At 53.7% G+C, this 21904-nt stretch overlaps 1 protein-coding gene across 5 annotated transcripts in view; it reads right to left on the minus strand.

Annotated features, from left to right (window-relative positions):
* Positions 1–21904, minus strand: part of TTLL3 (tubulin tyrosine ligase like 3) — a 69101-nt gene that overhangs the window by 24805 nt on the left and 22392 nt on the right. For 3 of the 5 annotated variants that reach the window (XM_063940973.1, XM_063940971.1, XM_063940972.1), the window contains exons 4-5: positions 16550–16638; positions 3328–3505 (exon numbers count right to left, since the gene is read on the minus strand). In XM_063940973.1, coding sequence (XP_063797043.1) covers positions 3328–3505; positions 16550–16638 — 267 coding nt within the window. The remainder of the gene's footprint in view (positions 1–3327; positions 3506–16549; positions 16639–21904) is intronic. The other 2 variants (XM_063940975.1, XM_063940974.1) reach the window with 1 other exon arrangement.

Here is a 21904-nt window from a genome sequence, read left to right on the forward strand (position 1 = left end):
ACTCCTCCGTTTCTCCAGACACTCTCGCGTTTTTCCCTGACATGCCTGCGTTTTTTAGCACACTACCGGAAAACGCTCAGTTACCACCCAGAAAGGCCCCTTTCCTGTCAATCATTCACCGATCAGCAGTGCGACTGAAAAGCGCCGCAGAATCCACAGCAAAACTGCTAAGTTTTTAGTTAAATAACTAAGCGCATGCGCCATGCGTGCCTTGCGCATGCGCAATTAGCAACAAATCGCAGCATAGCGAAAATCAGCAACGAGCTAACAACTCGGAATGACCACCATATCACTAACTAACACTGTATAACCAGCTGACTATATCACCAACTAACATTGTATCATCAGCTGATTATATCACCAACTAACATTGTATCATCACCTGACTGTATCACCAACTAACATTGTATCATCAGCTGACTATATCACCAACTAACATTGTATCATCAGCTGATTATATCACCAACTAACATTGTATCATCAGCTGACTGTATCACCAACTAACATTGTATCATCAGCTGACTGTATCACCAACTAACATTGTATCATCAGCTGACTGTATCACCAACTAACATTGTATCATCAGCTGACCATAGGCCCAATTCAGGTTGGATCGCAAATCGCAATCCACCTGGAATTTTTACGATTGGCCCATGGGCGCATGCGCAGCACACATCCTGCGCATGCACCCGCACTTTCTGCAGGGGGGCTGCAAAAAAATGGGGTTGCAGGTCGGGGGGGGGGGGGGGGGGCAGGCAATGCTCTGTTTCCAGGGAGGACACGGAGCGTTGCGGGGGCACTGCGGCGCAAACGGGGGGCGGAGGTGGCCGAACAGGGGCGCGTTGAGGGTGTGATCAAGACGGCTGCGTGATGTTACACGCAGCCGCCGCGATCTAGAACGTGGCAGTGGGACTCCTGCGGGTGTAGCCGTCCTCTGATTCTGCTAAGAAGCAGTAATTGTGATATGATTGCAATTTCTGCATGTTGAACTGGGGGAGGCGGTGGTCAGCATGCTGGGTGGCCTTGCCCAGCGATGGGCGGACCCCAGCATGCTAAGAAAAGGATAGCAATTCTGCTAATTGGCAGAATTTGCTATCCTTACTGAATTAGGCCCAATATCACCACCTAATACTCTATCACAAGCTGACACTGTACCATCAGCTGACACTATCAACCATTAGCACTGTATGTACAGCTAACACAGGGCCTGATTCATATGTGGTTGGAGTGAGCATGGTTGCTGCTTATTTGGAAGCAGCAGGGATGCACAGATAAGGTAATGCAGCAGAAGACGTCTGGTATAAGTAGACACATCCTATATGCAGGTGTGATTCTCTGCTGCATCACAAGATGCAGCATTGGATCATCTGCGTCAGCATCGGCCGGCTGAGTGACCCATGTGGTCACACAGAACGGCCGTCACAGCTCAGGAGACCAGGAAATCTCTGTCGGAAGATGGAGCTACTGGCCTCGGTACTCTCACAAAACGGGGGGCGACAAAACTCAGTTTTGTGAAACTGAGGCCATCGCCACCTCCTTCCCACCCCGCAGACTGTCAATCTCCAGCTAACATTATATCACATTGTAACACTAGCTGATACCCTACCACCATCTACACTGTACCACCGGCTGCCATTGTATAGGTGACTGACATTGTATCACCAGCTGATACTATCACTGGCTAAAACAGTACCACCGGCTGACATTGTATAGGTGACTGACATTGTATCACCAGCTGATACTATCACTGGCTAAAACAGTACCACCGGCTGACATTGGATCACTGGCTGACTTTATATCACTGGTTAACCCTGTACCACCAGCTGACATTGTATAAGTGACTGACATTGTATCACAAGCTGACACTATCACTGGCTAACAGTATCACCGGCTGACATTGTATGACTGGCTGACTTTATATCACTGGCTAACACTGTACCGTCCACCATCTGCCAGCGAAGGGTTGCTGGCTAATGCACATAAGCGATGGCTGTCTGCTTAGCACATAGTGCTTCCACCCCACAGGAACTCGGTGAAGCTGGAGAGTCTTTGCTATGCCACAATTGCTGGCAATGGAGGGCGTAACACTAATGCCAACCATAGATGGTGAAAGCGTTACAGTAACAAACAGTGGTAAGCTAACCTTACAGCTGTTTGGTAAATACATACCAGATGTTATAACCCCTTTAGTGAGTGTTAAAGGAGTTAAGACTCATTCTTAAATGGAGCCCTTTATATTGGAACTCTGCAGCAGTTGTGCATCTGCTGTGCAAAATTTTTTACATCAGAAGCATAACTAAGTGCCACAAATATTCTTAGAGCTAAATCAAAATCAGAGTGTACACACGGACTACCATAGCAACCACAGTCACATGATGTAGTTGTCAGGGAGGGTTTGCTGCTCTAAATACCACAAAATCCTGATGCTGCTTCTCCACTGCCTTCAGCCTTCACATAACATACTGAGAGCTGGGAACCTGTGTCTGTGTTGTTGGCAGCCACAACCTCCAGAAAGATTTTAAAAAGGAGATAATGCATAATTCCCCACTTTCTGAAAATGTAGTCAGGGCTTTATGCATCAAATGTGCATGCAATAAGGGGGCATGGCCTTGTGTCCCACTGGGCCATGAACCCTGGTTTGACATTTTAGGGGTGTGGTCATGTGCCAAGCCCCCATTTATTTTCATGTTGGGGCAGGCCCAGCACTCTGATAGCTGGTGGGCTGCCCCCGGCCTCCTCGCTGTACTGAATGGATGCTGAATGCATGCACAGCTAAGAAAAATGCTTAAAAGGCACTGAACTCGCCATTTATAGATAAAAAATTAACCTGTGTGGGATTGCTACTTTAATTAAACCATTCAATTAACTACTTCAGATGACAATACAACAGATCCGCAATGTAGCGACAACTGCTGTATGCGATTGTAATAATCTGATAAGGCAGCTACATTTCCCTGAGGGCGGAGGACCCCTTTACTTGAAATTAACTCATTTATACAGACAGCCATACAGTGATCAGACCCAGGAGCAGATTCCCACAAACCCTCTCATCTTCAGCAACTTCCCTGACCGTCTCATGGCGTTTTATCATAGCACGCATACAGTAATTGCATGGTCCCCTTCCTCTTAAAAAAGTGTTATCGTCACACGCGCAGAAGACTGGCATCATGCCATATTTCAAGCAATCTCTAGCACCATATTTCCTAAGGACTCACTGGAATCATTTTGCTGGTGGGTGCCAGGTAAGTAAATGTAATGGGGATCCCTGTGCACCGAATACCCTGTGCGATTATAAATACGTCCCTGTTACTGTCCCGTTCTATTTACCGTCATCATCATTTCCACTTCCATCGCCGTCATCTTCCCCGGTTTCTTCATCTGCAATTCTTTCCTTTTTCCGGGCAGCTTTTGCCACCTTGGGAAACTTCTTCTCCACCCATCCTCGGCTGCGCAGGCTGTCGCGTATCACCGGGTAGGGGCCATGGATACTGAATATTTTTTTTTGCTTTTAAAAAAAAAAAATTGAGAGAGAGAGAGCGTTAATGCAGGACTTCGCGGATGTGTTTCTATATGCAAAACAGAAAACATAACTTCAGACTGTGTGCTGTTACATGTTACAGTGGTTTTCCCACAACTAACATGGCTGATAAAGCCATCTTATCCAAAATATGCCAGATAATGTTTGCCTTATGGATTTTTGTTAATCACCATATAGGAACATAGGGAGGGCTGTCTTATAGGGGGGTCATTCCGAGTTGATCTACATTTAGCACAGCTACGATCATTCACACTGACATGCGGGGGGACGCCCAGCACAAGGCTAGTCCGCCCCGCATCTCAGTGCCGCCCCCCCCCTGGCAGAAGTACAAAGGCATTGCACAGCGGCGATGCCTTTACACTTCAAGAGTAGCTCCCGACCAGCGCAGCTTTAGCATGCTGGCCGGCAGCTACTCGTCACTCCCCGGCCCGCAGCAGCTGCGTGTGGCATCATGCAGCTGCTGCGGCCTGCCCCCCCAACGGTCCGTCCACGCCTGCGTTGGCCGGACCGCATCCCCTAAACGGCATCTTAATGCCGCCATCCAACCCCCTCCCGCCTAGCGACCGCCTCTGCCTCAGAGGCGATCACTAGGTAATGACGGAAGGCATGCGCCAGTGCACTGCGGCACCAGCACACTGCGGTGCCGGCACATGCGCAGTTCCGACCCGATCGCTGCGCGAAACTGCAGCGAGCGATCGGGTCGGAATGACCCCCATAGTGCACAATATGGCTGCAATGCCACCACCCCCTTTCCCATAGACACAGGGCCGGAGTTACCATTAGGCAGCTGCCTAGGGCCCCAGGACCTTGGGGGCATAGCTGAAGCCTTCTAACACTAAAAAGAACAATGTCTTTGAAAGGAACTGGAAATTAATGAACTTGCAAGTAGACTGCAGACAAATCATTTGGATTACCAAAAATAATGATAAAAGTAAGCATTTATACATGGATGGTGTAACGGTTAGCATTACTGCCTCACAGCACTGAGGTCTTGGGATCAATTCCCACCATGGCCCTAACTGTGTGGAGTTTGTATATTCTCCCCGTGCTTGCAAGGATTTGCTCTGGGTGCTCCGGTTTCCTCCCACAATCCAAAAATATACCGGTAGATTCATTGTCTCCCAACATAAATTAATCCTAGCGTGAATGTGTGTGCGTGTACATGTGGTAGGGAATATAGATTGTAAGCTCTACGGAGGCAGCGGCTGATGTGAATGGCCAAATATCCTCTGTAAAGTGCTGCGGAATATGTGTGCGCTATATAAATAACTGGTAATAAATAAATAAAATAAAAATATAAAGCATTTCCCTCCACTCTGACCCACTGACTATGCTCCAGGATCGGTGGGAGGCAGATTTGGACTGTTTAAGGGACATCAATTGGGATTTGATGCTAGGTGGTCCCTGAGAGGCATACATCCCAACTTTGATGAGGGAGGAAGAGGGACTCCTGCGCGGCCTCGCCGTGTGCGCCCCAAAAAGGGGTGTGACTTAGTGCAGGAGGGGTGTGGTCGAGTGTCACTGACCTGTGTTCTGCATTTTGGGGGGGTGCCCAGCGCTCCCCAAGCCGCTGGGCAGCCCCCTGCTCCCCTCCCAGCATTAAATAGATGCCGTGCACAGAGCAGAGCAGCGGGTGATCAAAGCCTCCCCCAACTGCCCCCGTCCCCAGGACACTGCGACCCACGGGAGGGGCAGCTGGACAGTGTCCAAATAGCGGGACTGTCCCGCTGAAATCGGGACAGTTGGGAGGTGTCTGTACATTTCCAGCAGATACAATTAGTCATATTACATCACACATATCTCATTCCAACTTGAGTATTTTGATTTGGAGAGAGAGATTCCTCTATATGTCCCAAATGCTCAGCAGTGAAGGATACATTTTGCCATCTCTTCGAGTCTTGCCCAGTGTTGGACTGGGGGTATGAAGGGCCCACCAGGGGGATGCAGTGGTAGGGGCCCGTGCTTAGAGCTGGGGCGGAACTGCCGGAGACAACGGAGTCTGCTGCTGCCGGGATCCAGCCCCAAAGGGGTCACTTCCTCCATTGTCCCTCGGCAGTTCCGAGCCCCTGCCGGATGGAGAGCAGCATCAGCAGAGGCTGGCAGTGTGTACAGCCTACAGTCAGTGCTGGCAGCCGGCAGCCTACTCCCATCACCATTACCACACACATACCTGCCCAGCTAGTACTGTAAGCTGGAATCACATACAATAATCATTAGAGACAGATCCAGTATTCTATCATTGGGGGTAATTCCAAGTTGATCGCAGCAGGATTTTTGATAGCAATTGGGCAAAACCATGTGCACTGCAGGGGAGGCAGATATAACATGTGCAGAAAGAGTTAGATTTGGGTGGGTTATTTTATTTCTGTGCAGGGTAAATACTGGCTGATTTATTTTTACACTGCAATTTAGATTGCAGATTGAACACACCCCACCCAAATCTAACTCTCTCTGCACATGTTATATCTGCCTCCCCTGCAGTGCACATGGTTTTGCCCAATTGCTAACAAAAATCCTGCTGCGATCAACTTTGAATTACCCCCATTGTTGTATGTGACTCCTGCTTCCTGGGCAGGAATAAGGAGGGGGGAGGAGTCACAGAGACGGCCCCCCAGAGGCTAGATATGACACTGCACAACCCGGCCTTCCGAGTCCCCGACTCCACGTGCAGGCATCAGCTGGACCCTACTCCTCTGGCTGTGAGAGCAGGCTCAGCTGCAGACTAAAGTGCATGCAGCATAGCCACTGGTGAGTGGGACTGTCACTGCATGGAGGGGTTACATACAGTATAGATCAGCGGTGGCAATCCCGCGGCTCTCGAGCATCGTGCGGATCTTTCTTTTCTCGCATGCGGCTCGTGAGCTCGACTCTTGCCTCGCGCTGCCCGACTGCAGTGCCCGGCTCCGGCCCGTGAGCCAATCAGGAGTCTTAGCTGCCGATCCGCGAGCTCTGATTGGCTCACGGACCGGCGCCTAATTGGAGACAACGCCACAGGAGACTGAGGGGCAGGAGAGGTGCACACTGCGCTCTCCTCCCCTCACAAACAGCACTGCAGCAGAGCAGAAGCGCTGTGAACAACACGGGGGGGGGGGAGGGGGGGCATTGTGGGGACGTGCTTATCTGGCACTGGGGGGACATGCATATCTGGCACTGGGGGCATATCTTGCACTGGGGAGACATGCATATCTGGCACTGGGGGCATATCTTGCACTGGGGGGACATGCATATCTGGCACTGGGGGCATATCTGGCACTGTGGGGAAATGCATATCTGCCACTGGGGGCATATCTGGCATTGGGGGCATATCTTGCACTGGGGAGACATGCATATCTGGCACTGGGGGCATATCTGGCACTGTGGGGAAATGCATATCTGCCACTGGGGGCATATCTGGCATTGGGGGCATATCTTGCACTGGGGAGACATGCATATCTGCCACTGGGGGCATATCTGGCACTGGGGGCATATCTTGCACTGGGGGGACATGCATATCTGGCACTGGGGGCATATCTTGCACTGGGGGGACATGCATATCTGGCACTGGGGGCATATCTTGCACTGGGGGGACATGCATATCTGGCACTGGGGGCATATCTGGCACTGGGGGGGACATGTGTATCTGGCACTGGGGGCGTATCTGGCACTATGGGGAAATGCATATCTGGCACTGGGGGCATATCTGGCACTGGGGGCATATCTGGCACTGTGGGGACATGTGTATCTGGCACTGGGGGCATATATGTATCTGGCACTGGGGGCATATATGTATCTGGCACTGTGGGGACATATATGTATCTGGCACTGTGGGGACATATATGGACATATATGTATCTGGCACTGTGGTAACATGTGTATTTGGCACTGTGGGACATGTGTATCTGGCACTGGGGGCATATCTGGCACTGTGGGGACATGTGTATCTGGCACTAGGTGAATATATGGGATCAGTACTAAATGCCGCCGGCCGGAATCCCGGCGGTCGAAATACCGACGCCGGAATCCCGACCACACAATCCCGACAGGGGTGGCGAGCGGAACGCAAACCCTTGCGGGCTCGCTTCGCTCGCCACGCTATTATATTCTCTTTCTATGGGTGTCGTGGACACACACGGAGGGAGAATATGTCAGGATTGTGGCGGTCGGGATTCCGGCGTCGGTATTTCGACCGCCGGGATTCCAGCCGGCGGCATCTTGACCGCATCCCGAATATATGTATCTGGCACTGAGGGCATATATGTATCTGGCACTGTGGGGACATGTGTATCTGGCACTGGGGGCATATCTGGCACTGTGGGGACATGTGTATCTGGCACTTGGTGAATATATGTATCTGGCACTGAGGTCAGATATGTATCTGGCACTGTGGGGACATGTGTAGCTGGCACTGGGGGCATATATCTATCTGGCACTGTGGGGACATCTGTATCTGGCACTGGGGGCATATATGTATCTGGCACTGGGGGCATATATGTATCTGGCACTGGGGGCATATATGTATCTGGCACTGGGGGCATATATGTATCTGGCACTGTGGGGGCATATATGTATCTGGCACTGGGGGCATATATGTATCTGGCACTGGGGGCATATATGTATCTGGTACTGTGGGGCATATATGTATCTGGCACTGTGGGGGCATATATGTATCTGGCTCTGGGGGCATATATGTATCTGGCACTAGGGGCATATATGTATCTGGTACTGTGGGGCATATATGTATCTGGCACTGTGGGGGCATATATGTATCTGGCTCTGGAGGCATATATGTATCTGGCACTAGGGGCATATATGTATCTGGCACTGTGGGGGCATATATGTATCTGGCACTGGGGGCATATATGTATCTGGCACTGGGGGCATATATGTATCTGGCACTGGGGGCATATATGTATCTGGTACTGTGGGGCATATATGTATCTGGCACTGTGGGGGCATATATGTATCTGGCTCTGGGGGCATATATGTATCTGGCACTAGGGGCATATATGTATCTGGTACTGTGGGGCATATATGTATCTGGCATTGTGGGGGCATATATGTATCTGGCACTGGGGGCATATATGTATCTGGCACTAGGGGCATATATGTATCTGGTACTGTGGGGCATATATGTATCTGGCACTGGGGGCATATATGTATCTGGCACTGTGGGGGCATATATGTATCTGGCATTGTGGGGGCATATATGTATCTGGCACTGTGGAGGCACCCATTTTATGGCGTATTTATATGTGGCACTGTACTGGGGCATTATATGTATGTGACACTGTACAACATGACTAAAAACGGGGTTATGACACAAGGTCATACTCCTACAAACGTCATACCGAAAGGTGTGCGCACAAAAATGTGGCGTGGCTTTGTTACAACTAGGCCACGCCCCCATTTTTGCGCACGCGCCTTCGACACGCGCATGATAGTGGCTCTTACCCGTGACTACAGATCTTTTCTGGCTGAGTGTGGCTGCCAACTAGCTCCTGCCACCAGTGCTGAATTCAGAGCTGAATCCTGGCCATGTCACCTGTCCTGCCCCTGTCACCTCTGTGCTGGCCCTGTCACCTGTCCTGCCCCTATCACCTCTGTGCTGGCCCTGTCACCTGTCCTGCCCCTGTCACCTCTGTGCTGGCCCTGTCACCTGTCCTGCCCCTGTCACCTCTGTGCTGGCCCTGTCACCTGTCCTGCCCCTGTCACCTGTCCTGCCCCTGTCACCTCTGTGCTGGCCATGTCTCCCCTCTCTCCTGTCCCTGTCACCCTGGTCCTGGGTCTGTCCCTGTCAACTTTATCTTGTGTCTTCCCTCTCACCTGTCCATGTCACATCTGTCCTGTCCCTGACACATATGTTCTGTCCCTGTCACCTCTGTCCTGTCCCTGTTACATCTGTTTCGTGCCTTTCACACCTGTCCTTTTCACCACTGTCCTGTTCCTGTCCCCTCTCTCCTGTCCCTGTCAGCCCTGTCCTGTCTCTCCTGTCCCTGTCACCCCTTTCTTCTGTCCCTTCTGCTCTGACCCTGTCACCCCTGTCCGGTCACCCATGTCCTGCCCTGTCACCTCTGTCTTGTCCATGTCCCTTCAGTGGTGGCCCTGCCTCACCTCTCTCCTGTCCCTTCTGTTCTGTCCCTGTCCCCTCTGTTCGGTGGCCTATCACCTCTGTCCTGGCCCTTTCATCCCTCTTTCCTGTCTTTTCTATTCTGTCCATGTCACCCCTGTCCTGTCCCTGTCACCTCTGTCCTGGTCTTGTCATCCCTTTCTCTCCTTTTCTTTCTGTTCCTGTCCCCTCTGTCCTGGTTCTGTCCCTGTCACCATTGTCCAGTTCCTATCACCCCTCTCTCTTATCCCCTCTGTTCTGTACTGTCCCCATCGCCCGTCCTATCCCCTCTATCTTGGCCCTGTCACCTATGTCCTGGTCCTGTCCCCTCTATCTTGTCCCTGTCATTTCTATTCTTCCCCACTGTACTGTCCCTGTCATCTCAGTACTGGCCCTGTCACCCCTGTCCTGGCACTGCCCCTCCTGGTCCTGTCACCCCTGTCCTGGCACTGCCCCTCCTGGTCCTTTCACCCCTGTCCTGGCACTGCCCCTCCTGGTCCTGTCATCCCTGTCCTGGCACTGCCCCTCCTGGTCCTGTCACCTCTATCCTGGCACTGCCCCTCCTGGTCCTGTCACCCCTGTCCTGGCACCCCCTCCTGGTCCTGTCACCTCTATCCTGTCACTGCCCCCCCTGGTCCTGTCACACCTGTCCTGGCACTGCCCCTCCTGGTCCTGCCACCTCTATCCTAGCCCCAAATTATGTATAATTTTCCCTTTTTTATCGAGGGGTGGGGGCACCAAACTCTAGCTTGCCTACGGGCAACGGTGATGAACTTACGCCACTGGCTTAGAGGTGTGGTCATCCATCAGAGGGGGTGTGGCCAGCCACCACAGATGCTTGGCTATCCATTAGAGAGTGCCTGTCTAGGCCCCTGGATAAATACTACTAGTGCAGGCATGGTAATGTACCACATTAATAACAGCAATGCACTGTAGAGAATACACCACAGTCCTGTGCAGCAAAACATATGTATAATGGAACCTGATCCCTAGAGGATGGGGTGGGGCTTCAGACAGTGAGGCCCACTGATGGTTTCCCCTGTAAGCAGGGCCGGATTAGCAAAGGGGACGGATGGAGCTGCAGCTCCAAGCCCCCCACTAAAAATAGGCCCACAGCCTGCCACAGACAAGAGGGCCATAGTCGCCGGCATTACAATTAGTCACTCATTGTATGCTATCGCTAGACAGTGTCTCGGCCCCACCTCTGTAAATCCCGGCAGGAGGAGAAGGGGGAGTCGCTCTCCTCTTCAGCGTCTCCTCCCAACAGATTATTGAACTACCTAGCCAGTGTGGAGGAGGAGCTGCTCTCTCCTCTACTCTCAGCTCCTCCCCCCTAGCCCACACACCGCGCTGGCTGGCACCCCCGCCTCCCGCACCACACACCGTGCTGACCAGCAACACCCCCCCCCCCCCCACCCACCCCCGCCGCCACCGGCACCACACACCGCATGCTGGCTGGCACCACTGACAACCTTCCCCCTGGCTGCCTCCCGCACCGCACATCACGTTGTCCAGCCCCCCCCCCCCCCCCCCCCCCATCCCCACCAGCCACCTCCCGCTGCCCACTCGCCTGGCTCACTCCCGGCTGACAATTTACCTAGCAGCGCCTCCTTCCCGGGACTGCATGATATAGCCGCGTATGAGAGTGCTGGTGCTTGCACGGCGGGGGATGGCTGAGGTGGGCAGCCCTGGTGTCCTTTGCGCATACAGAGTGTGAAGCTGCGGCCGTCAGGGGTGCTTGGAAGGATACGATTTGATCCCTCTCAGAGGGAATTGCAAAGAGAAATGCAGGCAAAACTCCGAAAACATGATATTCTAAGTTTTGGCCGCATTTTCAGCTGTAGTACATCCCGCCCTTAGTGAGAGAATTGGTGAGTAGAAGTATTTTTGTGGGTGACTGGAGGCAGCCAGAGAAGTATGTCCTAAAAAATGTTGGTGCTTCATGCACACCTTAATGTAACAGCAGTGAAGGTTGCTGCAAATTATATAGAAAATATATATATACTAGGTGCTTCATCGCGCCCTACGGGCGCTCTTCACACCGTCGTAAGGGGCTACGCCCCCTTAACCCCTTTACGCCATTTAATATATGTATTATATGAAGTATTACCTGCATTCCTAGTTTTGTGAGTGGTTAAATATTGCACAATGAAAGGGCGTTGGATGGTGAAGGGGGCGTAGCCCCTTGCGACGATGTGAACAGCGCCTGCAGGGCACACTGTACAGAATGCAGCGGGTGGGGGGGGAACGCGGATGGGGTCGTGAGGCGCTGCGGGTGGGGATGTGCGGGGAAGTGGGATCCGGAGGCGGTATGGGTGGGGGAGGGCGGGGGGTTTGGTGGGTAGGGGAGGGGCAGGTACAGGGATCTGGGGGGTGGGTGAGGGGGTTCCGGAGGCGCTGCAGGTGTGGAAGGGGCGAGTGTGCCGCAGGTGGGGTAGGGGGTCCGGAAGCGATGCGCGTGGGGAGGGGCAGGTGGGGGGGTGCGGCAGATGGGGTCGGGAGGAGCAGCGGGTAGTGGAGGAGCGGGTGCACTGGGGCCGTGCGGGTGGGGTAGGGGCGAGTGCGCTGCGGGTGGGGTAGGGGATTCAGAAAAGATTGCGTGGGGGAGGGGCAGGTGTGGGGGTGCGGCAGATGGGGGAGGGGGTCCGGAGGCGGTGCGGGTGGTTGAGGGGCGGGTGCAGTGGGGCAGCGAGTGGGGTAGGGGGTCAGGATGTGCTGTGGGTGAGGGAGGGGAGGTTGCGGGGGTTGACGGCGGATGGGGGAGTGTATCTGTAGAGGCTGTGGGTGGAGGGGGGGTGGATGGGGGGGCTGTGGTTGGGAGGGTCTGTGGTTGATGGAGGGGCAGGGGAGTGGGGCCGTGGCTGGTGTAGGGGGTCTGGAGGGGCCGCATGTAAGGGAGGACTGGTGGTGCGGCGGATGGTGGAAGGGTCCAAAGACACTACAGGTGGCGGATGGGTAGGTGCAGCGGGTAGGGGAGGGGCAGGTACGGGGATCTGGCAGATGGAGGAGGGGGTTCCGGAGGCGCTGCAGGTGGGGAAGGGGAGAGTGCGCCGTGTGTGGTGGATGGGAAGGTGCGGCACATGGGGGAGGGGGTTTTGAGGCGTTGCGGGTGGTGGAGGGGCGGGTGCAGTGGGGCAGGATGTTGGGAGGTGGTGCGGGGCGAGTGCGCTGTGGGTAGGGTAGGGGGTCCATAAGCGACGCGTGTGGGTGGAGGGGCAGGTGCGGGGGTGCGGCAGATGGAGGAGGGGGTCTGGAGGCGCTGCGGGTGGTTGAGGGGTGGGTGCAGTGGGGCCGCGGGTGGGGTAGGAGGTCAGGAGGTGGTGCGGATGGGGGTGTGCGGTTGGGAGGTTCTGTGGATGAGGGAGTGGCAGCAGAGTGGGGGGCGTGGGTGGTATAGAGGGTCTGGAGGCGCCGCGTGTGGGGGAGTGGCGTGTGGTGGAGTGGCAGGTGCGGCGGATGGTGGAAGGGTCCGAAGGCACTGCGGTGATGGATGGGCGGGTGCGGGGGTGCTGCAGGTGCGGTATGGGGTGAGGAGGCGCTGCGGGTGGGGGATGGGCGGCTGCGGGGGTTGACGGTGGATGGGGGAGGTTGTCTGTACAGGCTGTGGGTGGAGGGGGGGGGGGGGGGGGGGGGGAGTATGGGGGCTGTGATTGGGAGGGTCTGTGGTTGAGGGAGGGGCAGGGGAGTGGGGGCCGTGGGTGGTGTAGGGGGTCTGGAGGCGCGGCATGTGGGGGAGGGGTGGTGGTGCAGCGGATGATGGAAGGAGCTGCAGGTGGAGGATGGGCGGGTGCGGGGGTGCCGCAGGTGGGGTATGGGGTCAGGAGCTGCTGGGGGTGCTTGTCCATCAGCAGCAGCAGGGCCGCAGCCCACCCGGGTGCAGTGTCAGGGTAACTGTGTTGCGGGCACCCGGGGAGCACACCAGAGTGGGGTGTCCCTGCTCCTGCGTGAGGCGCTCTGCCTCACATGTCCCCCCCCCGCCAGGCACATGACGTCCCCCCCCCGCCAGGCACATGACGTCCCCCCCCCAGCCAGGCACATGTCCCCCTCCCAGCCAGGCACATGTCCCCCTTCCCCCAGCAGGGCCATGACCACCCCCCCAGGCCAGGCACATGTCCCCCCCCAGCCAGGCACATCGCTTCCCCCAGCAGGGACATGCCCACCACCCCAGGTCAGGCACATATCCCTCGGCAGCCGGGGAGCACACCAGTGTGCACTGTCCCCGCTGCCGCGTGAGCCGCTATGCCGCCCATCCCCCCCCCCCCGCGAGGCACATGTCCCCGCGCCAGGCACACCTTCCCCCTCGGCAGGCACATCTCAGGGCACCAGGCACATCTCCTCCCCCTCCTTCCCCCCCCCCCCCCAGGCAGCCGGGGACCCGCTGTACCTGGAGGACCGGACCGAGGGCTGGTTCCCTCCTCGCTGGGGCAGAGACGGCAGGGGAGAGGCGTCGGGGCTCAGGCGGGGAGCGGGAGTGACAGGCGCTCGGCTTGACAGAGAGTCGCCTCCCGCCCTCACGTTTTCAGCGCGGGGCGATGGAAGACTGGGGAGATGTGCGCCGAGAAGGTGCATGGTGTGACGTAACTGATCTGCATACAGTAGCTTAGCCCATCTGTGACTCCACCCAGCGTTACGGGCAGGCACAGAGTCACAGACTTGGGCTAATATATAGGAGATAATATATATTTTTTTTTTTATGTGGGGTGGGTGTGCACTTGGGCCCACCACTCACTAGTTCTGTCACTGTTGTGTCCGTCCCTTTATGTGCTTTTGGAATCAGGTATGTCTGCTCCTGTACCATGCATCCACAAATGAAGTCCAGTGTACAGCGCTGGCACTATGCATGTAATGGTAATAATAATCTGTGCTCTGTGTATAGATATCAGTTATTAATGTATTAATGTATAACCCTGGTCCATATTTGTCACATCGAACCTCTTCTAGCAGTACTATCCTGCATTCCAGGGGCTACCTGGTGCAACATGTATAAGGGGCTACCTGGCGCAACGTGTATAATGGCCTACCTGTCGCAATGTGTATAATGGCCCACCTGGTGCAATGTGTATAAGGGGCTACCTGGTGCAATGGGTATAAGGGGCTACCTGGTGCAGTGTGTATAAGGGGATACCTGGCGCAATGTGTATAAGGGGCTACCTGGTGCAGTGTGTATAAGGGGCAACCTGGTGCAGTGTGTATAAGGGGATACCTGCCGCAGTGTGTATAAGGGGCTACCTGGCGCAATGTGTATAAAGGACTAACTGGGGCAATGTGTGTAAGAGGCTACCTGGCGCAATGTGTAGAAGTGGCTACCTGGCGCAATGTGTATACAGGGTTCTGCCTGGTGCAATGTGTATAAGGGGCTCTGCCTGGCTCAATGTGTATAAGGGGCTCTGCATGGTGCAATGTGTATAAGGGGCTCTGCCTGGCGTAATGTGTATAAGAGGCTATACCTGGTGCAATATATATATATATTAAGGGCTCTTCCTGGCATGTATATGGGGTACTACTGTGTGGTGTAATGTGACTGATGGACACTACTGTGCGGTGTAATGTGAATTGGTACTATTATGTGGCCATGCCACTTCCTGTAAAGCCACCCCCCTATATTTTTACATGCGCTCTTGGTGCGCAGTGTCCCTGTTTTCAATGGGGAGAGGGGGTCAGCCAAAAGATACATTCACCATGGGTGCTACAAGTTCTAGAACCAGCCCTGACTACAGCACATACAGACTGGGGAGGGGGGGGGGGGGGGGCACACTAATATGCATACAGACTAGGAGGGGAGGGGGGCACACTGACGCATATACAGACTAGGAGGTGAGGGGGGCACACCAAACACATACAGACTAGGAGGGAGGGGGCACACTAATGGGTAGCTATACAGACTAGGGGGGAGGGGGCACATTAATGCATGTACTTTGAAGGACACACTCCTTTTCAGTGGCCATGTCCACCCAGTAATCCTGTTTCATTTGCCATACCCCCACTTCAAAATTCCCACTTCGATGACCACTGTATGTATGTGTGTATGGGTCTGCTCCTCTATTAGATGGTTGAAGGTAGGTACTAGCTATGACCTCCATGGAGATAGCCACACCGATGACAAAAGCCACACCCCATATTTATACCACCCTCACCGCAGCGCTTGTCACACCTACTGCCAAAGCAAACTATAGGCCCTTCATCCATTTCAGCTCCAGGCCCATGTGGACCTTAATCTGGCACTGCCTGTAAGTGTAACCCTGTGGGCCAGTCCCACCCTGGTCCTGCCCACATGTTTCTGATTTCTGGGATGAAGTAACCTGGGCCAGTTCCTCAGCAGGTGTGTCTCTCTCACTTATGGGGAGGGGCGGCACTTTGTGCGAGTCTGCCCGTGTTTTTAAAGCAGCAATCGTTTAGACTGCAAAATGACACGTATTATTTATTTATTATTTTCATTGCATCTGCACCTGGAAGCCCAAGACCGGGTCTCACACGCGCCAATGAGTCCACGGATGCCGGCAATGCAGTAAGTTGCTGGTTACTGCTCCCAGCCAGCATCACCGGGAAACTGAGCATTGCTCCGCTGCCCTGCTGACCTGTATTCTTGTTAAAATGTAATAATATTTAAAATGTAAAGTGTGTGTGTGTGTGTGTGTGTGTGTGTGTGTGTGTGTGTGCGCGCGTGTGTGTGTGTGTGTGTGTGTGTGTGTGTGTGTGTGTGTGTGTGTGTGTGTGTATGGGGGCTGGTATGAGGGTATTGGCGGAGCAGGAGCGGAAGGGTTGCGCTATGTCTATGGCCCCTAGAAACCTTGCACAAGCCCTGCATACTCAGTAATGCCACAGGCATCAGCCAGTTTATGGCCTATCCCAAATCAGAACCTTGAGATCACTCATTCTTCACAGAAGTAACAATACAATTGTGCAGGTAATGAACCAGTTGTTCTGACCTTAACTGCTTTTTCCACTTGGAGCTTGGCAAGTTTCAGGCGATCTGGGTTGGTGGCTGTCTTCCGCACCCGCCCTTCAGCAGTCAGCACTGTGTACATACAGGATAGATTACACTGTTAATGATTGCAGCCACCCCTGTGCCCATTATCATGTAACAGACACACAGTCACGGGCATTGCAGGCGTGATTCAGAGCAAGCACGCAAGTGGTCAGCAGAGGCGTAACTAAGGCAGGGCGAGTGAGGCACGTGCCCTGGGCGCCTTGGCAGGCCCAGCAGAGGGGGGCGCCGCCAGCGGCCAGGGCATCATGCCCACCCGCCCCCGTCATGCTGCAATGTGAGGGGAGGAAAGCGCTGCGTCTCTCCTGCCCCTCAATGTTATCACTGTTGCTGCCAGCGGCGCTGCGTGTCTGTCCCTGTGTCCGGTCTCCGGCAGCGTTAGCCAATCAGAGCTTGCGGACCGGCTGCTGGTCCGCGAGCTCTGATTGGCTAACGAACCGGCGCCACATTTAAGATAGCCGCCGGAGACCTGGAGCTTTGAGGGGCAGGAGAGGCGCTGCGCTCTCCGCCCCTCACATAGCAGGCGCAGGCGCAGCGGTGTCTGACGTTCCTGAAACCCGACTGAAGTAAGCGGGGGAGTCATGTATCTGGCACTGTGGGGCATTGTAACTTGCACTGTGGGGGGGGGCATGTATCTGGCACTGTGGGGCATTGTAACTGGCACTGTGGGGCATGTAACTGGCACTGTAGGGCATGTGTCTGGCACTGTGGGGCATGTATCTGGCACTGTGGGGCATTGTAACTGGCACTGTGGAGCATGTATCTGGCACTGTGGGGCATTGTAACTGGCACTGTGGGGCATTGTAACTGGCACTGTGGGGCATGTAACTGGCACTGTAGGGCATGTGTCTGGCACTGTGGGGCATGTATCTGGCACTGTGGGGCATTGTAACTGGCACTGTGGGGCATGTATCTGGCACTGTGGGGCATTGTAACTGGCACTGTGTGGCATGTAACTGGCACTGTGGGGCATGTATCTGGCACTGTGGGGCATTGTAACTGGCACTGTGGGGCATTGTAACTGGCACTGTGGGGCTTGTAACTGGCACTGTGGGGCATTGTAACTGGCACTGTGGAGCATGTATCTGGCACTGTGGGGCATTGTAACTGGCACTGTGGGGCATGTATCTGGCACTGTGGGGCATTGTAACTGGCACTGTGGGGCATGTATCTGGCACTGTGGGGCATTGTATCTGGCACTGTGGGGCATTGTATCTGGCACTGTGGGGCAATATGTATGTGGCACTGTGGGGCAATATGTATCTGGCACTGTGGGGAAATATGTATCTGACACTGTGGGGCAATATGTATCTGACACTGTGGGGCACTGTGTATCTGGCACTGTGGGGCAATTGTGTATCTGGCACTGTGAGGCACTGTGTATCTGGCACTGTGGGGCAATTGTGTATCTGGCACTGTGCAAAAAGGGGACTCTGCATGCGTACTGTGCAAAAATTGAATGAAGGTGTGCTGAGAGACGACACAAGGGGTAGGTGACAGTGTCTGAGAGGCGACACAGGGGGTAGGTGATAGTCATGTTGGCACGCCCCATTTTCAGTGGCCACACCCCTTCTAGCGCGCGGCGCACGCCGACTACTTTTTGTGTGTTTTTTTTTTGGGGGGGGGGGGGGGGGGGCGCCACTCTTCATCTTGCCCTGGGATCCGAAAACCCTAGTTACGCCCCTCTGGTGGTCAGTATTGCATGCTCAGAACTAATGCGGACCTCCGCCTGTATTCAGAGTTGGCTGCATCCACACGCCTGCACTGCCTTTATCCATCTGGTTAGTGCTGTAACAGAGCTGCGCCCTGCGCCAGCCACATCTATGTCCACTCCCTCTTACCGATGACATCAATGCGTCACACCAAGGGCCACCAGTACCGGTAAGTGTAGCACTGCCTGGGGTATCCTGAGAACGATCTGGGGGAAGAATAGGGAGCTGCAAAGATTGCAGGATGCCTACCTGGTGAATTTAAAGGACGCTCTAGCCAGTGCTGACGCAGCGATACTGGCTGCAGCGGGTAACGACGGTGCCGACACAGAGCCCTGCGCTCTGTGTGCGGCACTATTAGCATACCCCTAGGTACGGCTCTGCACCTGGTTGTGTAAGTAGCTGTCATCACTATGAGCGCACATGTCCACCAATCCTACACATGGTGCAGGAGATCCACCTGAAATCAGACGGATCTCTGCATACGTTCAAAGATGAATAGTCCACAGTTCTGCCTACATTGCCATCTCCTCCCCCCACCCTGATATGCACTGAAAACACTTGAACGCCCAGCTGCTGCCCCGGAGTACCCACTCAGCTGCAAAAAGCGCATGAGTCTGCAACATGCATCATCTGTCATTGCTGTAAGTTGCGTATCCTCAGTTGCGGAGCATGCGCGGTGCAAGAAAGATCCGTCTGCAAAATAAACGTGCCTGCAGCCCTGAATCATCGCCTGCAATTATTGCGGAGCAAGAAAATAAATGCTATACAGTAGTTATTGAATAGTATAAATAATACAGTCACTATAGCAGATGTGTCATCAGCCATCACATAGACCGGGGTGATGATACAGACAGTGGAATTGTTTCATCTGTGAGAAATGAATGTGTCAGTAAAATGGGAACTTGCTATAAAGGAGTCAGAATGACATATGAATACGACTGTGCAGCCCTGATTGTTTTCAGCGATATTGATCTTTTTTGGCTCATTGTTAATTCTCTGATTCCAGATACTCTGGATGACATTTATTGCAAAGTACAGTATATATTGTGAATTGTAGATGCCGTAATAAATACTGAAGAGAGGGAAGGAGCCTGGGCCTGTCAAAGAGGCATAGACACGCCCCCAAGAGGGCGTAGTCATAACTCCGTGAGCGCCACACAGCACCTAGAGAGAAGGCCCAATCAGGGGCGGTTTAAGACAGGAGGGGGCCCGTGTTCAGCTGTGTGTGGGCCCCTTCCTCTCCAGCAGCAGTACTCTGGCAGCTGTTCGGACACTGTCCCGCTGTTCCTCCCACAGGCAGCAGTGTCCCACGGGCAGGGGAAGGGGGGGGGGCAGTTGGGGGAGCCATTGATCTGCCGCTGCTCTGCAAAGCAGCAAGTGATGTCTGAATAGATGCTGAGCACACACACACGGCGTCTAATCGGTATCTGGTCTTTAGGTCGACAGTACTTAGGTCAACACTCATTCGGTCGACCACTATTGGTCGACATGCATTATGTCAACATGGTCTATACATCAACATGGTCAGTAAGTCGGCATGGAAAAAGGTCGACATGAGTTTTTCACAATTTCTTTTATTTATTTTTAACTTTTTCATACTTTACGATCCACGTGGACTACAATTGGGAACGGTGACCCTTTCCCGAAGAATGTCGAGCGAAGCGAGGAGACACGGTGCACCAATTGGGTTTCCAAGTCACTTTACGAAGAAAACGACACAAGAAAGACATAAAAAAACTCATATCGACCGTTTTCCATGTCTACCTATTTCAGGTGTCGACCTAGTGACAGTCGACCCTATGATCCACACCCATCTAATCAGTGCTGGGAGGGGAGCAGGGGGCACGCCCCCAAAAGGCTGGAAAACGAGTCCATTTGGTGAGGTCACGCCCACTCAGGTGATGCCATGCCCCTCTTGGTAGAGGTCACGCCCCCTTTTTGGGATCGACCCCCTTTAAGCAAAAGTTGTGAGGTATGCACGTGTGCAGGGCTTCTGGAAAATATCATCTGCATGTGCAAATCACCAGGAAAATGGCCGCCGTCCCATTTTCCCAGTGACTCTGTTAGCTACGCCTGCAGCCACAGTAGGACTCCAGAAGGGAAAGTATAATTATATGGGTGCGTGGTGTGCTGTGTGGGCCCCCCTGAACCCAGGAGCCCATATGCACCACACACCCTGCACCTATTATAGATATGCCAATGGGCCCAATTTTTCCTACTTGGGGAGGTTACCTTATCCCCCAAGAACAAGGGCCTATAATTTCTCATGGCAGTCATGTATGTAGCATGCATTCAATGCCATAAGTACCGTGTGTACTTTATATATGTACGATGTGTCAGCCCTAATAGTGAGACTTAGGGGTACATTTTGGAGATATTATGCAAATCATACAATCAGCTCCTAACAGTCACTTATCTAGTGCAGTGTTTGAAATGACAATTAGATGCTAAGTCAATGCTTTGGGCAACTTCTCCACTTCATTTCTCTCCAAAGCTTGATACATCTCCCCTTAAAAGAGAAGGGCGTCTACAGAGCCGGCGCAAACCGCTCAACAAAGGGATGCAGTGCAGGGAGGCGCCAGGCTGGATAGGCGCTCTCCCTGCATCCCTTCCCTGAGCTGAAGTGCTGCTGCTGCTTCTGCGCCCTGCGGCGGATTGGCCTGCCCTAACGCCATGGCAGTCTCCGGTTGGCTGGTCCCTTCATCTCATCAGGGGCTGGCCGTCACCCCTACCCCTGCCTCATGCCAGGCTGGCTGCCACAAGCATTAGCCCCTCCCCCCGCCGGAGCTTACAATCACGGCCGATAGTGTCCTCCTTCCCCTGCTAAGTTTAAAGCCGCTGCATGTACAGGGAGAACCCTCCCTGCAGCCAGAGCTTACAACTGCGGCCGATAGTGCCTTCTTCTCCCCGCCGAAGTGTACAGCCTCAGCCTGTGCAGAGAGCGCGTTTGCAGCAGAGGTCAGCAATCCTGGAGCTGGGCCCTCTCTGCAGGTCAAGTCAGAGTCCTGGAGTGACTTTACCTCTGCATGGGGACAGAAGCAGGAGCGCCATTTTAATGTAAGTTACTAGATATATAGTGCATACCCAGGGGCTGATTGTAGGAGAGGTCTGGGCTTGTGGGGAAGACTGTGGGGCATGTAATGTTGTCTAGGAGGCATGTGGACATACCTCCTAATATTTACAAAACTCTGATACATCCAATCTCCAACTTGATTGGTCCAGAAGCATCCACTTTTTGATGAAGCTATGCCTTTTTGGTGATGTGGTAATGTATTTGTAACATACTGTATTGCTCAATAAACTTTCACCCAGTCTCCAAGCCTTCATTAAGGCTGGGTACACATATTATATTTTGAACGATTCAGAATGACAAATCGTACAAAATCATCAAATGTGTTCTCACTATCTGCATGCTCCCACAGCCGTTAACAATGTTTTCTGGTCGGTGCTATAGTGAGGGCAATAGAAGACATTGCTAACGAGAGCCATGCTGCGTTAGTTACCCCTGTCACTCCATTGCCACCGGCATCGGCAAGTGTTTATGCAGTTTCCGATGCCGGGTCCGCAACGCTCACGATGTCGGG

This window comes from Pseudophryne corroboree, chromosome 9 (genome assembly GCF_028390025.1).
Source record: "Pseudophryne corroboree isolate aPseCor3 chromosome 9, aPseCor3.hap2, whole genome shotgun sequence".
NCBI lineage: Eukaryota > Metazoa > Chordata > Amphibia > Anura > Myobatrachidae > Pseudophryne > Pseudophryne corroboree.